The sequence below is a fragment of the Panthera pardus genome, unplaced genomic scaffold (assembly GCF_024362965.1).
Source record: "Panthera pardus isolate Hobbes unplaced genomic scaffold, ASM2436296v1 HiC_scaffold_6, whole genome shotgun sequence".
Taxonomy (NCBI): domain Eukaryota; kingdom Metazoa; phylum Chordata; class Mammalia; order Carnivora; family Felidae; genus Panthera; species Panthera pardus.
In genome coordinates, this window is record NW_026526991.1 from 58,511,740 (window position 1) to 58,536,195 (window position 24,456).

Sequence of the window (24,456 nt, forward strand, 5' to 3'; positions counted from 1 at the left end):
AATTCATTCTCCTTGGATTCAGCCTAGAATGGATTGTTTATCCTGAAACCAGCTCAGTAACCAATAATATCATAACAATGTTTTTGTCCTTTTTTAATCAGTTGCTCAAATGGTGATGTTGAATCCAATTTGAGTCCACAGATATTTCTAAGCATCATCTAAATGCCAGGATCTATACTTACAAGATTAAATTGTCAATTGGTGTGGATCATTGTTTGTCACAGTCTTAGTTTCAACAGCTATTGATTTAACAACCACTATGTATATAGTACTTTTGCTCTTTATTTTTGATGTATCCAGATGAGTGTTATGGTAAATATAGATCTAAACTGTGGTTGAACTGTATATTCAAGAATATGAAGGAACTAGAGAATTTATAAATCTTCCTTCTCATAGAGGTCAAATCTTTTTTTTTTTTTTTTTTTTTAATGTTTATTTATTTTTGAGACAGAGAGAGACAGAGCATGAACGGGGGAGGGGCAGAGAGAGAGGGAGACACAGAATCAGAAGCAGGCTCCAGGCTCTGAGCCATCAGCCCAGAGCCTGACGCGGGGCTCGAACTCACGAACCGTGAGATCGTGACCTGAGCTGAAGTCGGACGCTCAACCGACTGAGCCACCCAGGCGCCCCGGTCAAATCTTTATATACCAACACCCAAGAGACATCCTACAGCAACAGAGCCAATAGAACTTTCTGTGATAATAGAAATGTAATGCACTTCCCAGTGTGGTACTCACTATCCACATGTGGCATAATCCACTTGAATTATCAGAAACTGGATTTTCAATTTCTTTGTTTGCTTGTTTGTTTTTTAAGTAAGCTTCACACCCAGTGGAGAGTTTGAACTCACAACCATAAGATCAAGACCTGAGCTGAGATCAAAAGCTGAATGCTTAGGGCGCCTGGATGGCTCAGTTGGTTGAGTGTCCGACTTAAGCTCCGTTCATGATCTCACAGTTTGTGAGTTCAATCCCCACATCAGACTCTCTGCTGTCAACACAGAGCCAGCTTCAGATCCTCTGTACCCCCTCTTTCTCTGCCCTTGCCCCACTTGCGTCCTCTCTCTCTCTCAAAAATAAATATTAAAAAAAAAAAAAAAAAGAGTTGGATGCTTACTGACTGAGCCACCCAGATGCCCCTTAAATTCATTTATTAGCCATTTTTCATTTATATAGCCATATGTGTCTAGTAACTATTATAATGGACAGGGCAGATCTGTGATCTCTGATTGGCCTTTCTTGGTCAAATGTTGCTACACTACTTTCAAAACCCAAGCTCAAGGGGCGCCTGGGTGGCTCAGTCGGTTAAGTGTCTGACTTCGGCTCAGGTCATGATCTAGTGGTTCGTGAGTTCGAGCCCTATGTCGGGCTCTGTGCTGACAGTTCAGAGCCTGGAGCCTGCTTCAGATTCTGTGTCTCCCTCTCTCTCTCCCCCTCCCCCACTCACACTGTGTCTCTCTCTCTCTCTGAAAAATGAATAAACATTAAAAAAAATGCAAAAAAAACCACAAGCTCAAATATCAATTCATAAAAAAAAAAAAACAAAAAAAACCTTCATCTATTCCAGCTCTAACATAATACCTAACATTGTACATTCCACTATTAATGTTTGTAGAATGATTACAGACATTTGATTTAAAGTATTTGAGGGGCACCTGGGTGGCTCAGTCGGTTGAGCGTCTCACTCTTGATTTCAGCCCAGTGCATGATCTCAGTTCGTGGATTCAAGTCCCACATTGGGCTCCACACTGGCAGTGTAGAGCCTGATTGGGATTCTCTCTTTCTGTCCCTCCCGTGTACTCTCACTCAAAAATAAATAAACTTTTTAAAAAATAATAAAAATAAATCAAGTATTTAAAAAACGTCTCCAGGGGCGCCTGGGTGGCTCAGTCAGTTAAGTGTCCGACTTCGTCTCAGATCATGATCTCACGGTTTGTGAGTTCAAGCCCCATGTCGGGCTCTGTGCTAACAGCTCAGAGCCTGGAGCCTGCTTCGGATTCTGTGTCTCCCTCTCTCTCTGCTCCTCCCCTGTTCATGCTGTCTCTCTCTCTCCTTCAAAAATAAATAAAAACATTAAAATAATAATAATAATAATAATAATAAATTAAATAAATAAAAAATAAAACACATCTCCAACATGAAAAATCAGAATAAACTGGAAAAAGGAACTCAGAGAAAACAGACAACGCAAAGAACAAAGAAAACCTTTCTTTCTTTCTTTCTTTCTTTCTTTCTTTCTTTCTTTCTTTCTTTCTTTCTTTTTTAAAGTAATCTCTGCACCCAACATGGGGCTCAAACTCACAACCCAGAGATCAAGAATTGCATGCTCTACTAATTGAGCCATCCAGGTGCCTTGAAAACTTTTTTTTAAAAAACTAATATCCTCAGAGAATAAGAAAATAGTGGAACCATGAAGCAAGATTAGATTGCTATGAAAAGAGACACTTAGAGAACAAGAAAGAGGACTTAGAAATCGAGAACATAATCATTAGAATAAAAAATTCAATGGAAGGGCTGGTAAAAAAAAAAGTTAAGATTTTCCAGAAAGTACTACAAAAAAGACAAGTTTTTGTTATTATTGTTTTAAGGAGGAAAAAGATAAGAATGGTTCAGGAAGTCTAATACCTGACTATGGGAGTTTCAGAAAAAGAACAACCAGGGAGGGAAAAAATATCAAAACTGTATAGGAAACCATCCCAGAAATGAGCCCTTTATTGAAAAGGCTCAGAATAATAAGACAGACCTACCTACACCAAGGCACATTATTTTGAAATTTCAGAACACTGAGAATGAAAAGATCTTAAGAGCTTTCTCACCCCTTCCTATTCCTCTCTCCCAAAAAGCCACAGACCTAGGAAGAATAGCCTTGGATTTCTAAACAATGGAAGTGTTCATTTGTTAGAAATAAGTTATAGAAAAGAAAAGTGGTTGCCATTCAAGAGGATTGAGAGGTCAGAATAAAGGTAGAGAGGGGCACCTGGGTGGCTCAGTTGGTTAAGCGTCCGACTTCAGCTCAGGTCACGATCTCGCGGTCCATGAGTTCGAGCCCCGCGTCGGGCTCTGGGCTGATGGCTCAGAGCCTGGAGCCTGCTTCTGATGCTGTGTCTCCCTCTCTCTCTGCCCCTCCCCCGTTCATGCTCTGTCTCTCTCTGTCTCAAAAATAAATAAACGTTAAAAAAAAAAATTTTTTTTTAAATTAAAAAAAAAAAATAAAGGTAGAGAGCTGCTATTTTTTCTAACATGTTAGTAGTATTTTACTCCTTTTAACAACATGTATATATTACTTTAGCACAATTTTTTAAACTTAATATTGTCTCTTGATGACATCTTTTTCTTTTGTTCAGAGATTTTAAAGAGAAATTTTCTAATAACTATAACTTCAAAATTTATACAATATTTACTTTCAAAAGTAAATTAAACTGCCTGTCATTTCAAGTATTCATAAATAGCCTAATAGCCATCAGTCAGGGGTGCTTCAGAGATGGTGGGAGGTTGGAACAGGTGAAATGTAAGTTCCTTATTATTTCTTTAGTTTCTGCAATTTTAAGCCTTAGTCCTTTTTCACACTAGTACTATTTATTCCTGCCCTTCTTCCCAAATCCTGGAATGATCTCTACTGTCCTCTCTATCTAATTATGTCTTTTTTCTAAGACCCACTTCATAGCCACCTCAGTCAATCTTGATTGGTGAATTCTTTGGACTTACAATTATCCATATGCCTGTTTGACCTTTAATTATATATTGTTTTCTATTACTACATATAGGACCTGTTTTTCCTGTTCATTTAAAAACTTCTTGAAACCAAAGAGTTTGGCTTATACTATTTTAGAATTTAGCATAGTACTTGATATATAATGGGCAGTAAATATTTAAGTAATTATTGAGTGCCTGTTATATATTCTACTATGGTGAAATAAGCATATAGACCTATATCCAAGGAGCTTAGAATCCTGAATTAAAGGTTCAAAGTACTATGTGGTTGGGGCGCCTGGGTGGCCCAGTTGGTTAAGCATCTGACTTCAGCTCAGGTCATGATCTCACGGTTCGTGGGTTCAAGCCCTGGGTTGGGCTGTGTGCTGACAGCTTGGAGCCTAGAGCCTGGAGCCTGCTTCTGATTCTGTGTCTCCCTCTCTCTCTGCCCCTCCCCTGCTCATACTCTGTCTCTCTCTCTCTCTCTCAAAAATAAATAAGTGTAAAAAATTTTTTTTTCAAAGTGCTATGTGGTTGATCCCAAACTAAACTGCTTCTTTGGTTTACATTTATTGTTATAAGAAAATTCATATATAAACATGTAAGACAAAATATATTTTCATAATTGCCACAGTTTAGATATTCATCCTTAATACCCTCGTCAAGATTTCCTTGTCTAGTTCCAAGTACATCAGACAGGTTTACTAAAAAACTTTTTAAGTATAGTTTCTTTTTTTTACTCTTTTCAGTGAACTATTAGGAGGACTATTCCATGCAGGCATGGCATGCTACCAAAATCCAAATCTCATCTTGTGCTCAATCAGATTTTCTCCCCTATTGGGTATTATAGATTATATAATTAAATAATCAGATTAAGATTCTGTATTCAAAATTTTATTGTGTAAATTCTTTTTAATTTTTATAAATCAAAAAATAAATAAAATTTTAAAATTGTTTTTTATTGTTTATTTTTGAGAGAGAGAGAGACAGAGCATGAGCAGGGGAGGGGCAGAGAGAGAGGGACACACAGAATCTGAAGCAGACTCCAGGCTCTGAGCTGTCAGCACAGAGCCCAACATGGGGCTCGAACCCGCGAACCATGAGATCATGACCTGAGCCAAAGTCTGGTGCTTAACCGACTGAGCCACCCAGATGTCCCATAAAAAATAAAGTTTTTATAAGTCAAAAAATACTGTACTTAAGGCATATGACTATAAACTTCTGATTGTCTCCAGGTAGAATGACCCTGACTTCACATTCTTAATGTTTGCTCTGTTAGTAAAACTATTTATTACTGAAGCCACAATTTCTTTTTTTTTTTTTTTTTTTCTTAAATATTTGAGACAGAGAGAGAGTAAGCAGGGGAGGATAGAGAGAGGGGGACAGAAGATCCAAAGTGGGCTCTGTGCTGATAGCAGAGAAGCAGATGCAGGGCTTGAACTCATGAACCATGAGATCATGACCTGAGCCAAAGTCGGAGGCTTAACTGACTGAGCCACCCAGGCGCCCCAGTGAAGCCATAATTTCTAAAGAAAGGAATGTTGTATGGGACTTAACACAGACTCACTAGATTATGTTGGTCTAATATTAGAAAGCCTGACTACAAAAGTGGATGTGTATGGGTAGTTTGGATATTTTAGAGCAGCACTGTCTTAATACAGTAGCCACATACGGCTATTAAGCACTTGAAATATGGCTAGTATAGGGGTGCCTGGGTGGCTCAGCTGGACTTGATTTTGACTCCTATCATGATCTCACAGTTCATGAGGCTGAGCCCCTCGTCAGTCTACATGTTGACATCTCAGAGTCTGCTTGAGATTCTATCTCTCCACCTCTCTGCCCCCACTTGTGTTCTGTCTCTTAAAATAAATAAATAAATTTAAAGGGGTGCCTGGGTGGCTCAGTTGATTAAGTATCCAACTTTGTCTCAGGTCATGATCTTGCTGTTTAAGAGTTGGAGCCCCACATTGGACTCTGCTGACAGCTCAGAACCTGGAGCCTGCTTCAGATTCTGTGTCTCCCTCTCTCTCTGCCCCTTCCCTGCTCACACCCTACCTCTCTATCTCTCAAAAATAAACATTAATTTTTTTTAATTTAAAAACAAACTTAAAAAAAGAAATGTGACTAGTATAAACAAGGAACTGATTTTTTAAATTTAACTTTAATTAATTTAAATTTCAAAACTGATAGGGATGCCTGGCTGGCTCAGTTAGTGGAACATGTGACTCTTGATCTCAAGGTTGTGAGCTTGAGCATCACATTGGATGTAGAAATTACTTAAAAATAAAATCTTAAAAAAAAAGCGTTTTAAATAAGTTTTAAAAACTGATATTTGATTCAATTATTGGAAAACTTTTAAGTATGTTTGGGAAATTTGGGTATATGAGCCTACTTTTCAACTGTATATTTTATAATTTAAATCTAAATATAGATCAAGTATTTCTCATGATAATACATCATCTACATTGAGATGCATTTTAAATACAAAACACTAGAGTTCAAAGACTTAGTATGAAAGAATGTAAAATATTTCAATTTTTATTACGTTAAAATAATAATATTTTAGATATACTGGATTAAATGTTAAAATTATTTTACCTTTTTAATGTGACTACTAGAGTATTTAAACTACACATTTCTTATTATATTGGACAACACTATTTTAAAGAACTCTTGAAAACAAAACTTAAAGTTATACTTTCGTGTAATTCTCACTTCCAAAATGCTAATTATAATGCATGGCCTTCATAATTTAGATTATAAGAAGACCAGTCTAGCTCCTTACATAAAAGTTTTTGAACAGTTTCTTGAAAACCTGGATAAATCCCGAAAAGGAGAACTTCTCAAGAAGAGTGGTAAGACTATACTTTTCCCTTTTAGCTATTTAGATATTAGTACAGGAAGTTTAAAGTATCCAGCAAGTGATTAATTTTAGAGCTCTAGCCTTTGCCCTCCTAAAACAAGTTATAGATTTAGCTTACTATCCTTAGTGTTTTAAAAATTGGTCACTTAATTCAATAGATATTCTATCAGGTATGATGTATCAGGTATCATGAGGGAAACAAAAATTAGTTATACAAAGATGAATTCCACACCATGCCTCCTGCCCTTAGGAAGTACTAACTGATACAAAACAAAGAAGTATAAAATGCCAAGAGATCTCATCTGATTCTGAGAACCTGAGATTTCATATGAAAAGAGTGATATTTGAACTCTTCAGTGAGTTGCTATACAGATTCTAATCCCCAATGCCTATATACCATGCCTTAAGGTTTGAGTATGATTTCCACAAGCAGAGATATGATGGGATAAGGGTACAGGAGTGGAAAAAGGTGACAGGTTGTTCATGCTTAAAGGAACAGCAAGGGCAAAAACATTAGAGACAAAAGCATCAGGTCACTCTGGAGGCCATCTAGTACAGCTAATCTTAAAAAAGATGTGTCAGGAAGTGATTGGATAGAAAACTGGAGAAGCAGACTGAAGCCAGGGTATAGATGGCCTTGAATTCCAGTCTTGAGAGTTTGGACTTAATTCAGTAGAGACAAGGAATCTATTAAAGGTTTTGCCATGATTTATAGTTTAATCTAGCCAGATAAAACTAGCAACAAAAATCTGGGGGGATATAGGGGATATAATAGAGCCCAAGAGGCCAACTGGGCTATTACCATTTAGGAGAATAGCACTGGAGATCTCTAAAAGGTACAAATACTATAGCCATCCTTGAGAGGTGGTAATGATTTGGAAGCAGAGAGATGAAAGAGGAAAGTTAAGTGTTACAGAAGCAGCCAGGGGAAAGTTTCAAGGAAATTATAGAGTGTCAAATGCAGTAGACAAGTGATAAAATCCTGTTGGATATTGGAACCCAAAGGAGATACCAAGAGGACAGCAGTGTCAAAGGAAAAGTTATTTGAATAGAAGAGACCCAAGCATATGTGTAAGCCAAAATGAAAAAAATCAGCAGTGAATATTATTCAGGAGATTGATGGATACCATAGAAAACTGTGGCCATGTTACAGAAATACAAACTCCCTTTCCACTTCATTTCTTAATAAAATTCATGATGGTTAAAAAGTAGTGCCCAAGATAATGCTGAACTCATAGTAGCCACTCAGATATGTGCTTGTTGAATGAACAATGATGACACTGAACTTGGAAAGCCTCAGTGAACCTGCCATTCCAACTGGCCATATTAAGTCCTTTGTACTCTTGTTCTGTACTAGCTCAGCCTGTAATGTGGGCTTCAGCAAGTGTGAAAGCAAATCTTTATGCATGATGTGAATTTAATGGAAGCATTAACCAAATCAGAGTGTGAAAATAAATGGGATTTGTTTTGTTTTACTTTACTGTCCTTTGATAAGAATCTATTCTATTTCAGATTTACAGAAAGACTTCTGAAGATAACAACTCTCCTCAAACCATTGTAGATATCTTCTACCTTCAACCAATAACCAAATACTTCAACAGCATTTAATTAATATGGTGGAACCATATATGTGTTTTAGTGCTCAAAGCAAAATGTCCTTTTCTTGAAAAATAATTATGTTGAAAAGATTCCTGAAACCACCAAAGGAGAGTGTCCAGGTTTCTCGAAGAAGCAGTAATGAGAGGAGCAAGTGGATTGCAAATATTTGTAAAAGTTAGTATCATACAAAGATAATTCTAAGATTTTTGATATACCTTTTACCAGTTGCCATATGTATTTTGATCTACTTCTACCAGCTGCCGTATGTAGAGGCAAGTGAGCAGTAATATGCCGAAGACTTTAATCTCAGCTCAGATACAGCCTCCATATTTCTGGACTGAATATTCTAGGTACATGAGAGCTTTGTCTTTAAGTCGTAGACCTTAAGTTAAATTAATTATACCTAGAGTATGTATTAGGTCACTTCTAATTTTGCTTACTGGTATTTTTATTACCCAGGCCACACCCCACTGCTCATCTTTTAAAAATCATTTTAAATTGGGCATCTAAACATATGAGTTACTAGATTACAATATTAGGGCATAGTAGAGTGTTGTTGTTTTTTTTTTACAACTGTTGCATTTGTAGCTCCTAACTTCTTTCCTCAGAAAATAACTGGATTAGTCAACACCATAGAGCAGCAGCTTAGAATAACCAATTTCACCAACATAAAGCCTATTTTACTTGTCAAGACACTTCCCTTTCTACATATCCAAATACTTAACTTTAAAGGTTTTGTTTCTTCCATATTTGAATTTTTGCAATAGATTCTGAAAGTCAGATTTCTTTTGCCTAGTTTTACAACCAAGCTAAACAAAACAGTCATTCTGGTTTACAGTCCATCTTCTGAGAAACACTGAGAAGTCAAGCTATCAGGCTGGTGCTTTCTATGATTTATGAAAAATTTCCTTCCTTTATATTTCCTTTAACATTGTTTTCTCTGTAGCAACACATTCTTTTTTTTATCTTTTGGTGTATATGTATAAAACAGACTTTGCAGTCAGTACACCGAAATGCCTTGCATTTCCTTCTCTTTTCTAATCTTTTAAGAAAAAACATTAAAGACCACTGTGCAAAATTCCTTGTTATTTGAGCTTCTATTTACTATGTATTGTTCAGTTTTTAGGTTTGGAAACCAGTGGGTCGGTTAAAAATTCCTGAATACAAAATTACTAAAGACTCATCAGTCCATCTTAACTCAGAATGGGAGTGTAAAGGCTGGTGTTATGCTTTCAACAAGAGATATTTCAAGCTTCCAGTATGCCTACCATTATTTTAATGCTTTAATATTAAAGCCCTTGGATAAAGCTGCTGTACTAGCCCATAAAAGTAGTTTCAGAACATATTGTACTCATTGAAAAGAATAAATGTTTTTACACTGTATGTTAATTAACTGGAATTTATTTTTTAATTTTTTTAAACATTTATTCATTTTTGAGAGACAGAGAGTAAGTGGGAGAGGGGCAGAGAGAGAGGGAGACACAGAATCCGAAGCAGGCTCCAGGCTCTGAGCTGTCAGCACAGAGCCTGACGTGGGGCTCGAAGTCACGGATCGCGAGATCATGACCTGAGCCGAAGTCAGACACTTAACCAACTGAGCCACCCAGCCGCCCCTAACTAACTGGAATTTAAATGAAAACTTAAAAAAAAATTTTTTTTTAAATAATAAAGTCCTTTTTTTTTTTCAAAATAAATAAATAGTTTTGTTCATTAAAGATAGCAGAAACATGCTCAAAGACTATTGACTCCTCTATTCTCTGATTTTGCCAACTCATCCATATATAAGAATTGCAGAAACAAAGGGCACAGAACTGGTTTCCATCTCCATACTTGCCCAATTCATAAACCCAAAGAAAGAAAATACATCTTTCCTTAGCTAGTCATTAACAACAGAGAGAAAAGTCAGTGAGCTGGATGGGAAAGAAAGGGGAGTGGTCAAAATAGCTTTACTTATCATCTAAGGAGATGATTGGCTATTACCCTTTCTTCTGAAGGTAAATGGACTGTGCTAACAAATCTTCCAGGTCACATATTTATTTAGAAAAAGTAACAGCACTTTTTAAGTAATGTACATATATTACCTAATTTAATCTTCCTAATAATTCTATGAAGTAGCTACTATTTGCCCCATTTTATAGGTGAGGAAACTGAGGCACAAGCAGGCTAATTAAATCACCCAAGGTTACTACAAGGTGTCCAAGCTGTGATTCAGACAGAGTATGGCTACAGAGTCCATGTTCTTTATATAAGTAATCTCTACACCCAACATGGGGCTTGAACTCATGAACCTGAGAATAAGAGTCCCATGCTCTTCCAACTGATCTATCCAGGCACCCCTACGGAGTTCATGTTCTTAATTAATCACTCCACAATATTGCTTCCCCTATCTGAAAAGAATCTCAGAATTTCTCAATTCTGGTAAACCCCACTATCTCATTTAATCCTTATTAATGCTCACTTCACAAGTAGTTTTCAGAGCACAATGTCACTGCTTCCCTTAGAAGACAGCCACAATTGTCTTAAAGCCATTAGCTCAAATAGTGTTAGCTGGTTTTAAAGTAATATATTTGTAGGGCTGAGAGAGATGGTATGAAGGGTCAGGGCCCATGGCCTTTTCGTGATCAAAACGCTGAATTACATTCTCTTTTCAGGAGTCATTTTGTTTTCATTTTTTTAATGTTTATTTTTGAAAAAGGGCGGGGGGGGGGGGGAGACATAATCCAAAGCAGACTCCAGGCTCTAAACTGTGAGCTCTGAGGGGAGGGGCTTTAACTCAGGAACAGTGCGATCATGACATGAGCTGAAACCCACTGAGCTACCCAGGTGCCCCATCAACTTTTCAGAAATCTTACTATATAAAGCATGAGTTTTTAACGTGGGGTCTTGGGACTACTAGAATGGATGAGTTTCAGGATATCTATTTGCCCAAAATACAGGAAAAAGAATCGCCTATGTGCCTACGTTTTTTCTGAGAGGGTAATTATATATAATAGTTTCAACACCTGTCAAAATTGTGTATTCCAAAAATAAAATAGGGTTAACCTATGTCACTGCTACCTTACAATGATGTGAATACAATCCGTGGCATTCAGTATTATTTAGTATCTCCTATGTCCCCTCATTAGTTGAAAAGAGGAAATTAAAAAGTCACTGCAATACCGCTGTGGCTAAGTTACTGACCAGAGGGCAGAGGGTGCCTGTTACACGACAATTTCCCTTTGGGTATCAAAATGCCTCGACTTCGGGGATGGGAAGAGGTCGGCTATCTAAGGGCTGCCCAGCTATCTAAGGACTGCACAGAGCTGAAGTTCCTGCCAGGCCAGGGCGTTCTGTTCTGAATTCTTACCCTTATTTAGACCTCGTCACCACCCCCGTCAGGGAACAACCGGAGGGGTCACTCGTTAAAGGAAGTGACTGGCCGCCGCTCCTGACCCGGAATCGGATCCTGGTCCCGCCCCCTCCACCAGGCTTCCTTCTGCAACAGGCGTGGGTCACGCTCTCGCTCGCTCTCTTTCTGCCGCCATCTTGGTTCCGCGTTCCCCGCACAGTAAGTCCTGTCTTCGTCGCTACTCTGTATCCGCAGCCATCCGCCTTTTTGCGGACTGAGCCGCCCTGGGGACTGAGAGCTAAGGGGAGTTGGAGGCTTTGTGGGACCACCGGGTTCCTACTCGCCTCTGGGAAGTGTGGCCTTGGGGCCTCCGGACAAAATGGGGTCTGTGGTTGATAGCCTAGCAAAAGCAGGGCAGAAGGGCCGCGGGCCGGGCATGGAGGCCAGTGCTGGGGAGATGAGAGCCGTTGCGGTGTTGGGGGCCGAAGCGGAGTGCGTCTGCTGTTAGGAAAGGTTTCATAAGAACCCGGAGGAGGTTAAGGGGGTCACAGCCTTGGAAACCACCCGCCCCCCCGACACACACACAGGCCGTTCTTAATTGTGACAAGCGAGTGCTGGGACTTAAGGCGCTTTCTTTCCCCCTCCTGGTTTCCGAAAGTCGACAAACGGGAGTCCTGGAGGTCCCAGCCCAGGCAGAGTGAGTGTAGGAGGGGAGGTTGTGCAGTGTAGCGTCTGAAGTCTCCCGTGGTCGGGAGCCAGACCAGGCAGGATGCTCTCCCTCGGGTCGAGAACGCAGTGATGATTGTTGCCCTTGGGGGCTTCGGTGTGTGGAGTAAAAGGAACCCGTGAGCACTAGAAGTCTCTTTACTCTGCGGAGTAAAGAGAGGTAGAAGGTGATTTGCTTGATCAGAGATCGGAGGGTCACGTCTTATTTCTTACCTATTCTCAGCAGCTTTGGGGAGGGTTGTCCCGACACCTTCATGATTTTTTGCTTAACAGCCCTTCGCAGAGTTTTTAAGAATATTTGACTCTGGGTTGGGCAGCAGAACGGATCCCAGTCAATTCAGGCCTCCTTTTTATTCCCTTCAGAAATGCCTGGTGAAGCCACAGAAACCGTCCCTGCTACAGAGCAGGAGTTGCCACAGCCCCAGGCTGAGACAGGTAGGTTCCCCTAGCCCCTTGCTGTTCATTCAAACTGTAAGAATGACCCTAAGACCATTTGGTGGGTAAAATGACAAAGGGAATACACTTCTGTTTTTCAGGATTAAGTCATTAAAGATGGGCTATAGCTTTACCAGGGAGGAGAGTCGCTGATACTAACTGCTGTCCTGGAGGGACTTCATTAGGGAATGGAATGTAAACAGTATATTTAAGTATTAAAATCTCCCTGGCCCACTTTGTGGGTTATGGTAACTGCCTCAAAGAGCATTCTGTGGAACCCTCACCTCACATAGAACTGAGCTGGGAAGGGGCTCGGTGATTCTTACCTATTGGAACTGGATGACACACTTGCAGGCCAAGGAGACCTGAGCTTTTGTGAAGTTCTAGCCAGCAAGTTGCACCAAGGTTTTAGGTGGCAGAGCTTGGCATTGTGCCTTCATCACATGTCTGGATGAGATGTGTCCTACTGGTAAATGTGTCCTACTGGGCCCCGGGGCACTCATATGTGGGTTAACTTATTTTATGAGTTGGTGTGGAGATTTCTGGTGTGCTGAAATAATGCCTGCATCAGTAGCTTGCCAGAACCCAATATTGAAATAAACGTTTCTTTAACTACTTCTTCATCTTTGACTACTTCTTCATCTTTGAAATTAATGGATGTAAACATAATATAAAGGCAAGTTTTGAATAGTGGTTAAAATGTACCTCTAGAAAACTTAAGGGATAGTGAAAAAATATTTAATGATATTCTTGCTGCGTCAGTTGTGCTGAAATAAAGAAAGGGAATCTTCGGGCTGCAACTTACATTCTCACTGTCTTTTATTGTAATTATTTTTTTTTTTTAACTTCACCTGTCACTTAAGGGCAGTTTCTTTCTCTTTCTGGAATTAAAATAGAGTTGTTTATAGTTAAAAGCATTGAGGTTCTCTCCCCCCACCTGTCTGATTTTAGCAGCTGAAGGGATTAATACAGCTGCTAGAAAAGAAAAAGGAGGGGGCCTCTGAGCTAGTGAACAAGCTGTATGAAATCCTTGAAGTACAAGGAATTTAATGGAGGGAGAAAATAAAGGACTGGTCTCAAACAATCCTGTAATTCAATGCTAACCGAAACCTTACTCAACAATTTGATATTACAAATGTAGAGACTGAAATTTAGATGAATTTCGAATAATCTGTTTCAAGCCTCAAAACTAATGCCATTTGCTTCTGAAGCAATCTTTAATGCTGGTAAGCTTATTTCTGAATGGTTTGAGCTTGTACAGTTGGTTTAATAATAAGAGAGTGCCAGTGATAAAACACTCTGAATTTTTTTCTGTAACTATAATTAAGTGATTACTATAATGAAAAAACTAGCCCAAAGAATTGGTTATAGTGTCTGAAGCAGGTAACTTGGGCCTTACCCCATCTTGAAATCCAGTCAGAGGAAAACATTCTAAGTTTCAAATTCTGAGTAATGTATTAGGAAGCCTTTACACTGTAATCATAAGACTTTGAACTACCAACTCTCCAGGAAAAACTGGTTGAGCCGCCTGTCTTTTCTATAGTTGGATACTGGTTGAATAAATTGTGAGTTTGGATGCTGTGGGTTGTTTTGTTTTCATTTTTTAATTTCCTTCTAGGTATTGAGCATTTGTTGGTCTAATCCTATGCTCCAAATAGTAAGCATGGTAGTTTTTCATCATTCAGAAAATCTTTTGCTGAGCTTTACTCTAGTAAAGCTAGAACATTGGTCTATTTTGGCAGAATGACATACTTATCCAAATTAAGGGGTAGAAAACCAGTGTATTCCCCACTCCAGTTTCCTTCTTCCAAAATAGAACCACAGTCTGGTTTAACAAGTTGGTCTACAGTTTCATAATACAATCCCTACCCTTGTGACTAAGCTCTCTCCCTGGCAGTCTGGTTCATCTTAGATTGATGTCTGAAGGGCTAACATTACCTAGGAAGGTCTGTAGAAACTATGAAGTACAACCCATTTGTGGTTGGCTTTTTGTTTGTTTTGGGTGAGTGGGTAAATGGAGGCATAGAGAGGCAGAGTGACTTAGTTCTTAATACTTCATATTGAATTGTGTGCCAGATACCACCTTCCTAAAACTTTATTCTAAGAGTCAGATTTTTTTCTTACCTTAGTGGAAGCCTGAGCATATAAAGACTTGTTTTTTTCTCATTTAGCTCCGACTCCTGGTCGTTATCACCACTCACTGCCTTCCTTGTTCTGATTCTCAGTGTCTGTTTCACTGAAACAGACTGATCCTTGGGAGACCGAGTAGAATAGCTATTCTTCTAGTGGTATTCTATGGCCTATAAGAAAAACTTAGGGTTTGTTTGAGGAAGGAAAGGAGGAGGGCACATTGGGAAAGGATGGAAAGCATGCTATTCCCAACCCCACTCTTAGGCCTGTGCTCCCCATTTAGAGACTAATAGGCTGCTTAGACTGTTCTTTTCACCTTAAAATTGTTTTTTGTAGGTTTTGTTGGTTTGGTCTGGTTTGGTTTGGTTTTGGTAGGACATGGGAGATGGGGAGAGGGATGTGTTCTTACTGGACCACTGAAATATGTTTGGGGAAGGTTGCTGTTGCCTGTCACCTTTGTCTAATCCTGTGTGGTGACTTTCATTCTCAGATTAAAAAATTCTGTGTTTCCTGTGAGGCATGTTGTACCAAGTTGGGCTGCATAACTCACCTTTGTTTTTTTCCTTCCCTTTCCTTCTTTATTCCCCTTTTTTGCTTTTCTCCTCCAGCTATGCTTCCTGTGTCTTCAGCCTTGAATGTCACTGCTGCCTTAGGGCAGCCTGAATCTACCCTTCCCCCTTCTTGTTCCCTGGCTCCCCAACAATGCCCTCTGGCAACCCCTAACCAGCCTTCCCCATCCCTTTCTCCCTCTAGTGTTGCTTCAACCCCTTTTGAAGCTCCTTTTCCCCAGTCATCCTCTGGGACAGCCCTGCCTTTGGGAGTTGTCCCTTCCCCCACTGACACCCCAGCTTTCCTGCCAAACCTACTAGGGCCTCCCATCTCCCCAGCTGCCTTAGCTCTGGCCTCTCCCATGATAACTCCAACTCTGAAAGGCGCCCATTCTTCTTCAGCTCCCTTGGCTCTGGTGGCCTTGGCTCCCCACTCAGTTCAGAAGAACTCTGCTCATCCACTTAACCCTCTTAGTTCACCTCCTTCGATTGCTGTGACTAAGTCAGGGTCGGTGACCTCCCTGTCATCTCCCATTGCTTCCTCAGAACCAAAGACCTCTCCTATTCAAGACCCCTTACAAGTAGACCCTCGAAACATTACCCCCATCCCTCCAAGTATAGTCAGTGCTGTTCCTGCCCATGTTGGAACTCCCTTGGCCTCTGTTCAGTCTGGAGTAGCCTCATGTCCTCAGATGCCACCCACCACTCCCCTAGCCATCACTCCCCCTCAGTTCAGAGACATCCCTGTTTCCTCAGCTCTGACTTCTCAACAAAACAAGGAAAGCCTCAGCCTAAAGGGACCCCATAGTTCGCCTGCTGCCTTATCTGTTTCAACCCAGTCTATTTCTGTGTCTCCCAACATCTCTCCAGTTTTTCTCCCTTCTCTAGGCTCTCACCCTGCACCTTTACATCAGACTTCTCTTGGTTCTCCTATTCAGCCCTTAGGTCAAACAGGCCATAATGTTCTGTCAGATGCTATACTAGATGCCACTTCTGCAGATCATTCTTCCACAGGGACCTCTTACCCTTCTCAGAGATCTGTGATTCCTCCCCCTCCTTCCAAAAATGAGGTGACTTCTGCTGCTGTGGCTGCTTTTCCAGCAGGGACTCGAGATTCCCCTCTGACTCTTTCTGTTGACAAAGATCCCTCTGCTGCCACTGGCATAGCCTCCTACAACCCCTCTGGTTCATTAAATGTAGCTACCTCTTCTCCATTATCTCCTACAGCCTCTCTCATTCTCAAAGGTTCTCCTGATGCCACTCATCATCAGCCTTTGGTGGCCCAAATTCCTGCTTCTCCAGAGAGTCCAAGCTTGAAAGAAGCTCCTGTTTGTTCTGTTGGAACCACCCCATTTGTTATGGCTAACCCCTCTACAGTTTCTGCAGCACCTACTACCTTTGAGATAGCTACTTGTGTCTCTCCTCCAGTTTCATCAGGTCCCATAAGTAGTAAGGACTCCACTTCCCATACTGCCCTTGTTATGACTCCTGTGGCTCCCAAAGAGCTTCCTGCTCCTCAAGTAACAACCCCTCTGGGAATACCAGTCTCTCCTTCTCTGCCAGCCCCTGAGAACCCCAAAAGTCTCCCTGCATCAGTATTGGTAAAGTTACCAACACAGAAAGATCTCCAGACTTCACCTGCCTCTGTTGCTGGAGCCCCTGTTTCACCGGTCCAGGCAGGACTCCCTATCAAGAAAGACCCTACTCTAATACCATTGGCCCTGGCAGCCCCTAAAAATCCCCCCTCTTCCCAAAGTACATCATCATCATTGGAGATCCCTCTTTCCCCTGAAACCACCTTAGCAAAGAAAAGCCTTGTAGAGCCTCTCCCTCTAGTTATGCCAGTCAATACTGCTCCCTCTCCTCTGGGTGTTAACTCTCCAACCTCTGTAATCAAGACAGATCCTTATGCAAGCCCAGACCCCACGAGTCTGCTTCCCAGAAGTTCTCTCCCTACCCCAACCATGGCTACATTTTCTGCTGCCACTGCTGGGGTGGCTCCTACCACTATAGCCAGCCCTTTCCTAGGAGCTGTCTCTTTGACTCATGAAAGCCACCCAGACAAGGAGGTTAGTTCCACTCTTACTATTTTACCTTTGGTTCCACCAGCCTCCGAAAGTTGCCCTGTGGCTCCAACTGTGGCTTTACCCCCCCAGAATGTTTCTGCTTTTCCAGCTGCCATGGCACTGGCCCCCGAAATTCCCAAGTCTGAGCCCTTTCCCTCTCTTCCTCCTCAAGGTGCAAAGAAAGTTCATGGTATTTCTCATACCTCGGCATTGGAACCTGTGGCTTCCTCTCCTGAAGGGCACCCAACCAAGGACTCTGGTTCTTCTGTTAATACATCTTCTCAAGGAACATCCCTAGCTGACTCCACATCTCGTTTAGGGACTAGTGTGTCTCCCCAAACTAAAAGACGTCCAACCAAGAAGGGTTCAACTACTTCTACCTTAACTCTTTCTAAAAGTGTACCTGCTGTCCCTGATACTCCTCCTGGAAATCACTCATCCCCTATTTCTCCAGTTGAAGCTTCCTTTCTTCCAGAGGCCAATCTTTCTTTTCAAGTCCCTAAAGGGTCACTGGCCAAGAAGCATTCCCCTACTCCATCCCCCAAAGAGGCCCCAGATACCCCATCTCCCAAAGAGGCCTCCACTCCCCCAGCTGTGGCTCCTCCCTCCCCCAAAAAGTCCCAAGCAGCTCCATCCCCCAAGAGAGCCCCAGCTACTCCATCTCCCAAAGGAACCTCCACTGCCCCAGCTGTGGCTCCCCCCGCCCCCAAAGGGGGCCCAACAACTCTATCCCCTAAAGAGACATCCACTCCAGCAGTGAATCCTTCCTGCCCCAAAGGGGCTCCCAGCCCCCAGGCCATAGCTCCTCCCTCCCCCAAAGGGGGCCCAGCAACCCCATCCCCTAAAGAGCCTTCCACTCCTCCATCTATGACTCCTTCCTCCCCCAAAGAGTCCCCAGCTACCCAACTTCCCAGAGGGGCCCCTACCCCAGAAGCTGTGGCTCCTGCCTCTTCCAAAGAGTCCCAAGCAACTCCAGCCCCCAAAAGAGCCCCAGCTGTGGCTCCTCCAGCCCCCAAAAAGTCCCAAGCAACTCCAGCCCCCAAAAGAACCCCAGCTACTCCATCTCCCAAAGGGGCCTCCACTGCCCCAGCTGTGGCTCCCCCCTCCCCCAAAGGGGGCCCAGCAATTCCATCCCCTAAAGAAACCTCCACTCCCCCAGCTATGACTCCTTCCTCCCCCAAAGAATCCCCAGCTACCCAACCTCCCAACGGAGCTCCCACTACCCCAGCTGTGGCTCCTGCCTCTCCCAAAGAGTCCCAAGCAACTCCAGCCCCCAAAGGGGGCCCAGCAACCCCATCCTCTAAAGAGACTTCCACTCCACCAGCTAGGACTCCTCCCTCCCCCAAAGGGGGCCCAGCAACCCCATCCTCTAAAGACATCTCCACTCCACCAGCTAGGACTCCTCCCTCCCCCAAAGGGGGCCCAGCAACCCCATCCTCTAAAGAGACCTCCACTCCACCAGCTAGGACTCCTCCTTCCCCCAAAGGGGGCCCAGCAACCCCATCCTCTAAAGAGACCTCCACTCCACCAGCTAGGACTCCTCCCTCCCCCAAAGGGGGCCCAGTAACCCCATCCTCTAAAGAGACCTCCACTCCACCAGCTAGGACTCCTCCCTCCCCCAAAACTGCCCAACCTCCCAGAGAGGCCCCCACCCCTCAAGCTGTGGCTCCTGCCTCTTCCAAAGAGTCCCAAGCAACTCCAGCCCCCAAAAGAGCCCCAGCTACCCCACTTCCTAAAGGGACCCCCTTTGTCCCAGCTGTGGCTCCTCCCTCCCCCAAAAAGTCCCAAGCAACTCCAGCCCCCAAAAAAGCCCCAGCAACTTCGTCTCCCAAAGGGTCCCCTAGTGCCCCAGCTGTAGCTCTTCCCTCCCCAAAAGAGTCCTCAGCTACCCAACCTCCCAAAGGAGCCCCCAATCCCCCAACTGTGGCTCCTCCCTCCCCGAAAGGAGGACCAGCAATTGTATCCCCTAAAGAGACCCCCACTTCCCCAATAATGACTCCTCCCTCCCCCAAAGGGGCCTCAGCTGCCTCATCTCTCAAAGGGACCCTTACTCCCTCAGCTGTGACTCCTTCTTCCCACAAAGAGTCTCCAGAAACTCCAGCCCCCAAGGGGGCCCCAACAACCCCACCTCCCAAGCGGGCCTCCACTCCCCCAGCTCTGACTCCTTCCTCCCCCAAAGAGTCTCTAGCTACCCCATCCTCCAGAGGGACCTCAGCAACTCCATCTCCCAAAAGAGCCCCAGGGACTCCATCCTCCAAAGGAACCTCAGCAGCTTCATCCCCCAAAAGAGCACCAGCTACCCCATCCTCCACAGGTGCCCCCACTCCCTCATCTGAGATTTCTCCCTCACCCAAAGAGGCCCCTATATCTCCAGTTTCAGTTACTTGTCCCTTGGGGTCCATTGCCCCTCAGGCATCTAAAGGCCTACCAATAATGAAAGGTCCCACAGCTCTTAAACCAGTACTTGTTGCCCCAGCTCCAGAAACTGCACCAGTTGTCACAGTTCCCTCTGAGAAAGATCCACTGGCCAAGAAGAGTTCTGCTACTCCACCTCCTGTGTGCCCCGATCCCTCAGCCAAGAATGGTACTAAAGGACCTCTTTCTACAATGGCTCCAGCCCCTCTACTGACAGTCTCTGCTCAGAAAGCCTCTTCTCCAAAGACTCCCAAAACCCTTCCTGTTTCTCCGTTAAAAGGCAAAGATTCTTTTCATTCCCCAAAGAGCCCCTTGGCTCTTGCTCCTGAGTCTGTGACATCTACCCCTCTGGCAACAGCTTCCTCTGAGAAGGTCCTTCCTAATGCTGGATCAGCATCTGTCTCTCCAGCACCCACCCCACCAGTCTCTCTGCCTCTCCCTCCCTCCCCAGTTCCCCCTCTGCTTCCTAAACAGCAATTTCTGCCGTCCTCACCTGGGCTGGTGCTGGAATCACCCTGTAAGCCCTCAGCCCCTGCTGATGAGGATGAGCTGCCGCCTCTGATTCCCCCGGAACCAATCTCGGGGGGAGTGCCTTTCCAGTCGGTCCTCGTCAACATGCCCACCCCTAAACCTGCTGGGATCCCTGCCCCAACCCCCTCTGCCAAGCAGCCTGTTCTGAAGAACAACAAGGGTATTTGCCTTGGTTTGCTGTGTGCATGGTGTGTCGCCCACACCCCTCCTGGGGCTACCCACCAATACTAACCCTAGGATGCGCCGCTTTCTCCAGTATATCTGCTTGTGTTTGGACATAGAACATAGAATTATACCATTTTAAATGTAAAAGCTCTAGGTATATGAAACAATCTTGGTTTTCATCACCTCAGTCTGTTTTGTATTATCTTGTGTAATGTGGTCCAGGCTAACCCTGGATCTGCCATCTTTTTTACCTGAATGATCTGACATTGAAAACCAAGACCTATTAGACCTTTAATTTGCTCTAATCTCTGCCACATGACTAACTTTGTCCCTGGGCCTGGGATTTGCTAAAATACTGGGAAATATGGAACTATTTGAGTTTCTTTTCACTTCTTAGATTTAGTAATGACCAGTGCCCAAGGGACTCCCTTTCCAAGACCTTTTCCTAGCCTGAGAATGGTGCAGGTGTATGCTTTTTTTCCTCTCAGTAGTCTTTATTGATGCTTGGCCTTTTGATTGAGGTAAACTTAAAATGTGTGAATTATATTTGGAAGATGGGAGAGAGAGGTCACAGGACAGAATCTAACAGAGGTGAGTGTTAGAACTACAGGTGGGCAGTCATTGAGAATCTTCAAGCTAAGTTCATTAGACCAAATTGCTAGAGTAAGTGGTTTGAAAATAAGGCTAAATGTGTGTACACAACTGTTTCTGGCCTTCCCCAACCCAATATAAAGAATAAGGGGAAAATGTCCTCTCTGGCCTGCCTCCACAATGTGAACTTACTGCCTTTTCACCTAAATATAACTGGAGATACCTTGTCTGCCAGAACCTCTTTGGGATGGTTGGGCAATTGGGTAGAATTTGGAGTTAGGTAGGTCATTGGTATTTGCTTGTGCCAGTGCGTAAACACCTTGAGAGAAAGGAAGCAGTTACAGTTTATAAACTGCTTGGCCTGTAACTAGTAATTACCTCATTTCTGGGGCCGGGTCTTTAATGGATGTGTACACACTAGTTTGTGACTAAGTTGGAGGCTATCAAGCTGGCTTCACACAAGTCAGTTGGTTTACACTTAACTTTGTGAGGTCTAGCATAAGCCAGTGACCTCTAGTCCAGGCAAGCTATAGTGAGGTGCCTCCTCCTCATAATGTACTTTAAAATAGTAAAAGTTATTTGTCATCTCAGGGTCTGGAACAGAATCGGACAGTGATGAATCAGTACCAGAGCTTGAGGAACAGGATTCCACACAGGCAACCACCCAACAAGCCCAGGTCGGTATTCTCTTATGCGCTGGTCAAAAGACTTGTGCCAAGGAAGCATTGGAGAACGAGAATTGACCAGAGGAGCTGACTTAAGTATTTGGAGAAGTGTAGCTTCATAAAGGGAAAACCTCCTAGGGATTTTGGTATCTAGGCTTTATTTACATTCCAGTTTACTCATAGCTGTTTTATCTTCTTAGCTGGCAGCAGCAGCTGAAATCGATGAAGAACCAGTCAGTAAAGCAAAACAGAGCCGGAGTGAAAAGAAGGCACGGAAGGTGAGATTTTAAGTCATAAACCAAGAATTAAAGCTTCTGATGAAGCAGCTTTAGAGAGGGGAAACTGTAGTGTTAGTATCATATTTATGTATTTATTTTTTTGTTAGTATTATATTTAAAGTGACAGAAATTACTATGGTAGAAAACCCAGGAGCCCGGGAAGCCAATTCTGTATTATATAAACTTAGCCTAGGAAAAGGCTTTGTTGTGGTTGTAGTTACTACTGTGTTCTTTACTTCCTGAAGCTGCTTCTAAAGAAATTAAAAACCTGATATTTTCTATTTCTTAGGCTATGTCCAAACTAGGTCTTCGACAGGTTACAGGGGTTACAAGAGTCACTATCCGGAAATCTAAGAATATCCTCTTTGTCATCACAAAACCAGATGTCTACAAGAGCCCAGCTTCAGATACCTACATAGTTTTTGGGGAAGCCAAGGTAAAGAAAGTTTTCTTGGATGCACTATAGACCAGGGTTTCTCAGCCTCAGCACTAGTAATAGAGTTAGATAGTTCTTTGGTGTGGAATTTGTGGCTGTAATTTTGGGTCAGATAATTCTTTGTTGTAGAGGAACTTTCCTATGTGTTACAGATGTTTAGTAGCATCATACCCAGGTGTAGTAAAAAACATCTCCAGACATTTGACATGTTCCTGGGTCAAAATCCCCTCCCAGTTGAGAACCACTGTTCTAGAGCTAAGCTACTACTCTTTCCACAGTGATGTATAATCTTAGTGAGGGCAAGCAATTTAAAGCTATCTAGTAAGTTAACCTGAAGTGGTTTTAGATTGAGAATTTGGAAAAGATATAAATGATTTATTTCATTTACTGCAGACTGATCTATTCACATAAGTCTGTATTTTCTGCCCTTTAGATCGAGGATTTATCTCAGCAGGCACAACTAGCAGCTGCTGAGAAATTCAAAGTTCAAGGTGAAGCTGTCTCAAACATTCAAGAAAATACACAGACTCCAACTGTACAAGAAGAGAGTGAAGAGGAAGAGGTACGTAGGAAAATATTTTATACTTTTAATTCTCTCCAGTTTATATTGGTGGAAGGATTCTGTATTGCTTTAAGCTCTCGAACTGCATTGAGTTAAATAGTTTCTGAGTTATATTAAGAACTAGATTCGGTGCGGGGCTCCTGGGTGGCTCAGTCACTTAGCATCCGAATTTGGCTCAGGTTGTGATCTCGTGGTTTGTGAGTTTGAGCCCTGTGTCAGGCTCTGTACTGATAGCTCAGAGCCTAGAGCCTGCTTCGGATTCTATGTCTCCCTCTCTCTGCCCCTCCCCTGTTTGTGCACTCTCCGTCTCTCTCAAAGAATAAATAAACGTTTAAAAAAAAAAAAAAAACAGATTTGACACACTTGGGTGGCTCAGTCAGTTAAGTGTCTGACTTTTGATTTTGGCTTAGGTCGTTATCTCACGGTTCATGGGATGGAGCCCCATGTCAGGCTCTGTGCTGATAACCAATTCTCTCTCTCCCTCTCTTTCTGCCCCTCCATCTCTCATGTGTTCTCTCTGTCCCTCTCAAAATAAACATTAAAAAAAATAAAAAATAGATTCAAGAGACTCCTAACTCGCAAAGAACTGCTAGAGTTGTTCTCCCCTTTAGTTTATTGTTTTTGTTTTCTCTCTCTGTCTCTCTCTCTCTCTCAGGTTGATGAAACAGGTGTAGAGGTTAAGGACATAGAACTGGTCATGTCACAAGCAAATGTATCAAGAGCAAAGGCAGTTCGAGCCCTGAAGAACAACAGTAATGATATTGTAAATGCTATTATGGTAAGTGTCCAAGCCTTTATCCTTTATTCCTTAACTCTCTCTTCCCTGACCAATTATGGATGACTTTATTTTCTGTGGCTTAATATCAATCAGCCAGTTCGGAAGCTTCAGAACAAAATCTATTCTGTATTATCTCATATTTTAGTGGCCTGAATTCTTAATCTGCCTATAACTACTTCTAATGATTTTTTTCTTTTACAGGAATTAACAATGTAACCGTCTGAAAACGAGGACCCTTTTTTGGTGTTTCAAAAGAATAACTGCAGCTTGGTTTGAAATTTGTACTGTTTCTATCATTAATAAAGTTATGGCTTCTTGTTGGATGAACCCAGTAGGTGCTTAGTCTCTTCCCCCTCCCTTCCCCCCACCCCCAAAAATGAAGCCTTTAGAAATGAAAACACATTAATTACTCTTAAGACTTCAACTTCAGTTGAAAAGATTTAGTACAAGGTTGGAGAGGGTACATACATAATGGATGTGGATGAAAAGATTGCACTTTGTAGAAAATGAAGAAGTAACTCACGAAGGGAGTTTTTGACTTCTATACAGAGCACAAACACTGCTCCTAAACAACACTGCAGACATTTTAGTGTACAAAATAAATTATGATTAGGGTAGACATAATTATGCTAGGAAAATAAGTAAAAACTA

The 24,456-nt window shown here is 42.5% G+C and overlaps 2 protein-coding genes and 1 long non-coding RNA gene across 8 annotated transcripts in view; all 3 read left to right on the top strand.

Moving 5' to 3' along the window:
* PRIM1 (DNA primase subunit 1) overlaps nt 1-9,534 on the top strand; it is a 50,117-nt gene extending 40,583 nt beyond the window's left edge. For all 5 annotated transcript variants that reach the window (XM_019454820.2, XM_019454821.2, XM_019454818.2 and 2 more), the window contains 2 exons: nt 6,446-6,544; nt 8,065-9,534. In XM_019454820.2, the coding sequence (XP_019310365.1) occupies nt 6,446-6,544; nt 8,065-8,084 (119 nt within the window). In that variant the 3' untranslated portion in view covers nt 8,085-9,534. The remainder of the gene's footprint in view (nt 1-6,445; nt 6,545-8,064) is intronic.
* LOC128775040 (uncharacterized) lies at nt 442-4,204 on the top strand. The gene is made up of 2 exons (XR_008419627.1): nt 442-2,962; nt 3,215-4,204. It is a non-coding gene; the product is annotated as an uncharacterized LOC128775040 (long non-coding RNA).
* A 2,030-nt stretch (nt 9,535-11,564) lies between the features above and the next one.
* NACA (nascent polypeptide associated complex subunit alpha) lies at nt 11,565-24,132 on the top strand. Of its 2 annotated transcripts, XM_053894784.1 has the most exons (9): nt 11,565-11,698; nt 12,569-12,640; nt 15,379-20,490; nt 21,678-21,763; nt 21,952-22,029; nt 22,319-22,465; nt 22,899-23,027; nt 23,683-23,805; nt 24,007-24,132. In XM_053894784.1, the coding sequence occupies exons 2-9, from the start codon at nt 12,571-12,573 to the stop codon at nt 24,019-24,021; spliced, it is 5,760 nt and encodes a 1,919-aa protein (XP_053750759.1). In that variant the 5' UTR covers nt 11,565-11,698; nt 12,569-12,570; the 3' UTR covers nt 24,022-24,132. The 2 variants fall into 2 exon arrangements, with proteins under 2 accessions (XP_053750759.1, XP_019310362.1); XM_019454817.2 differs by lacking the exon at nt 15,379-20,490 and having other exon boundaries at nt 11,571-11,698.
* The last annotated feature ends 324 nt before the right edge of the window (nt 24,133-24,456 follow it).

Coding starts and splice junctions, on each gene's coding strand:
- NACA (XM_053894784.1), top strand. CDS start 12,571: ATGCCTGGTGAAGCCACAGAAACCGTCCCTGCTACAGAGCAGGAGTTG. Junction 21,764..21,951: donor CAACCACCCAACAAGCCCAG/GTCGGTATTCTC, acceptor TTATCTTCTTAG/CTGGCAGCAGCAGCTGAAAT. Junction 22,030..22,318: donor GTGAAAAGAAGGCACGGAAG/GTGAGATTTTAA, acceptor TCTATTTCTTAG/GCTATGTCCAAACTAGGTCT.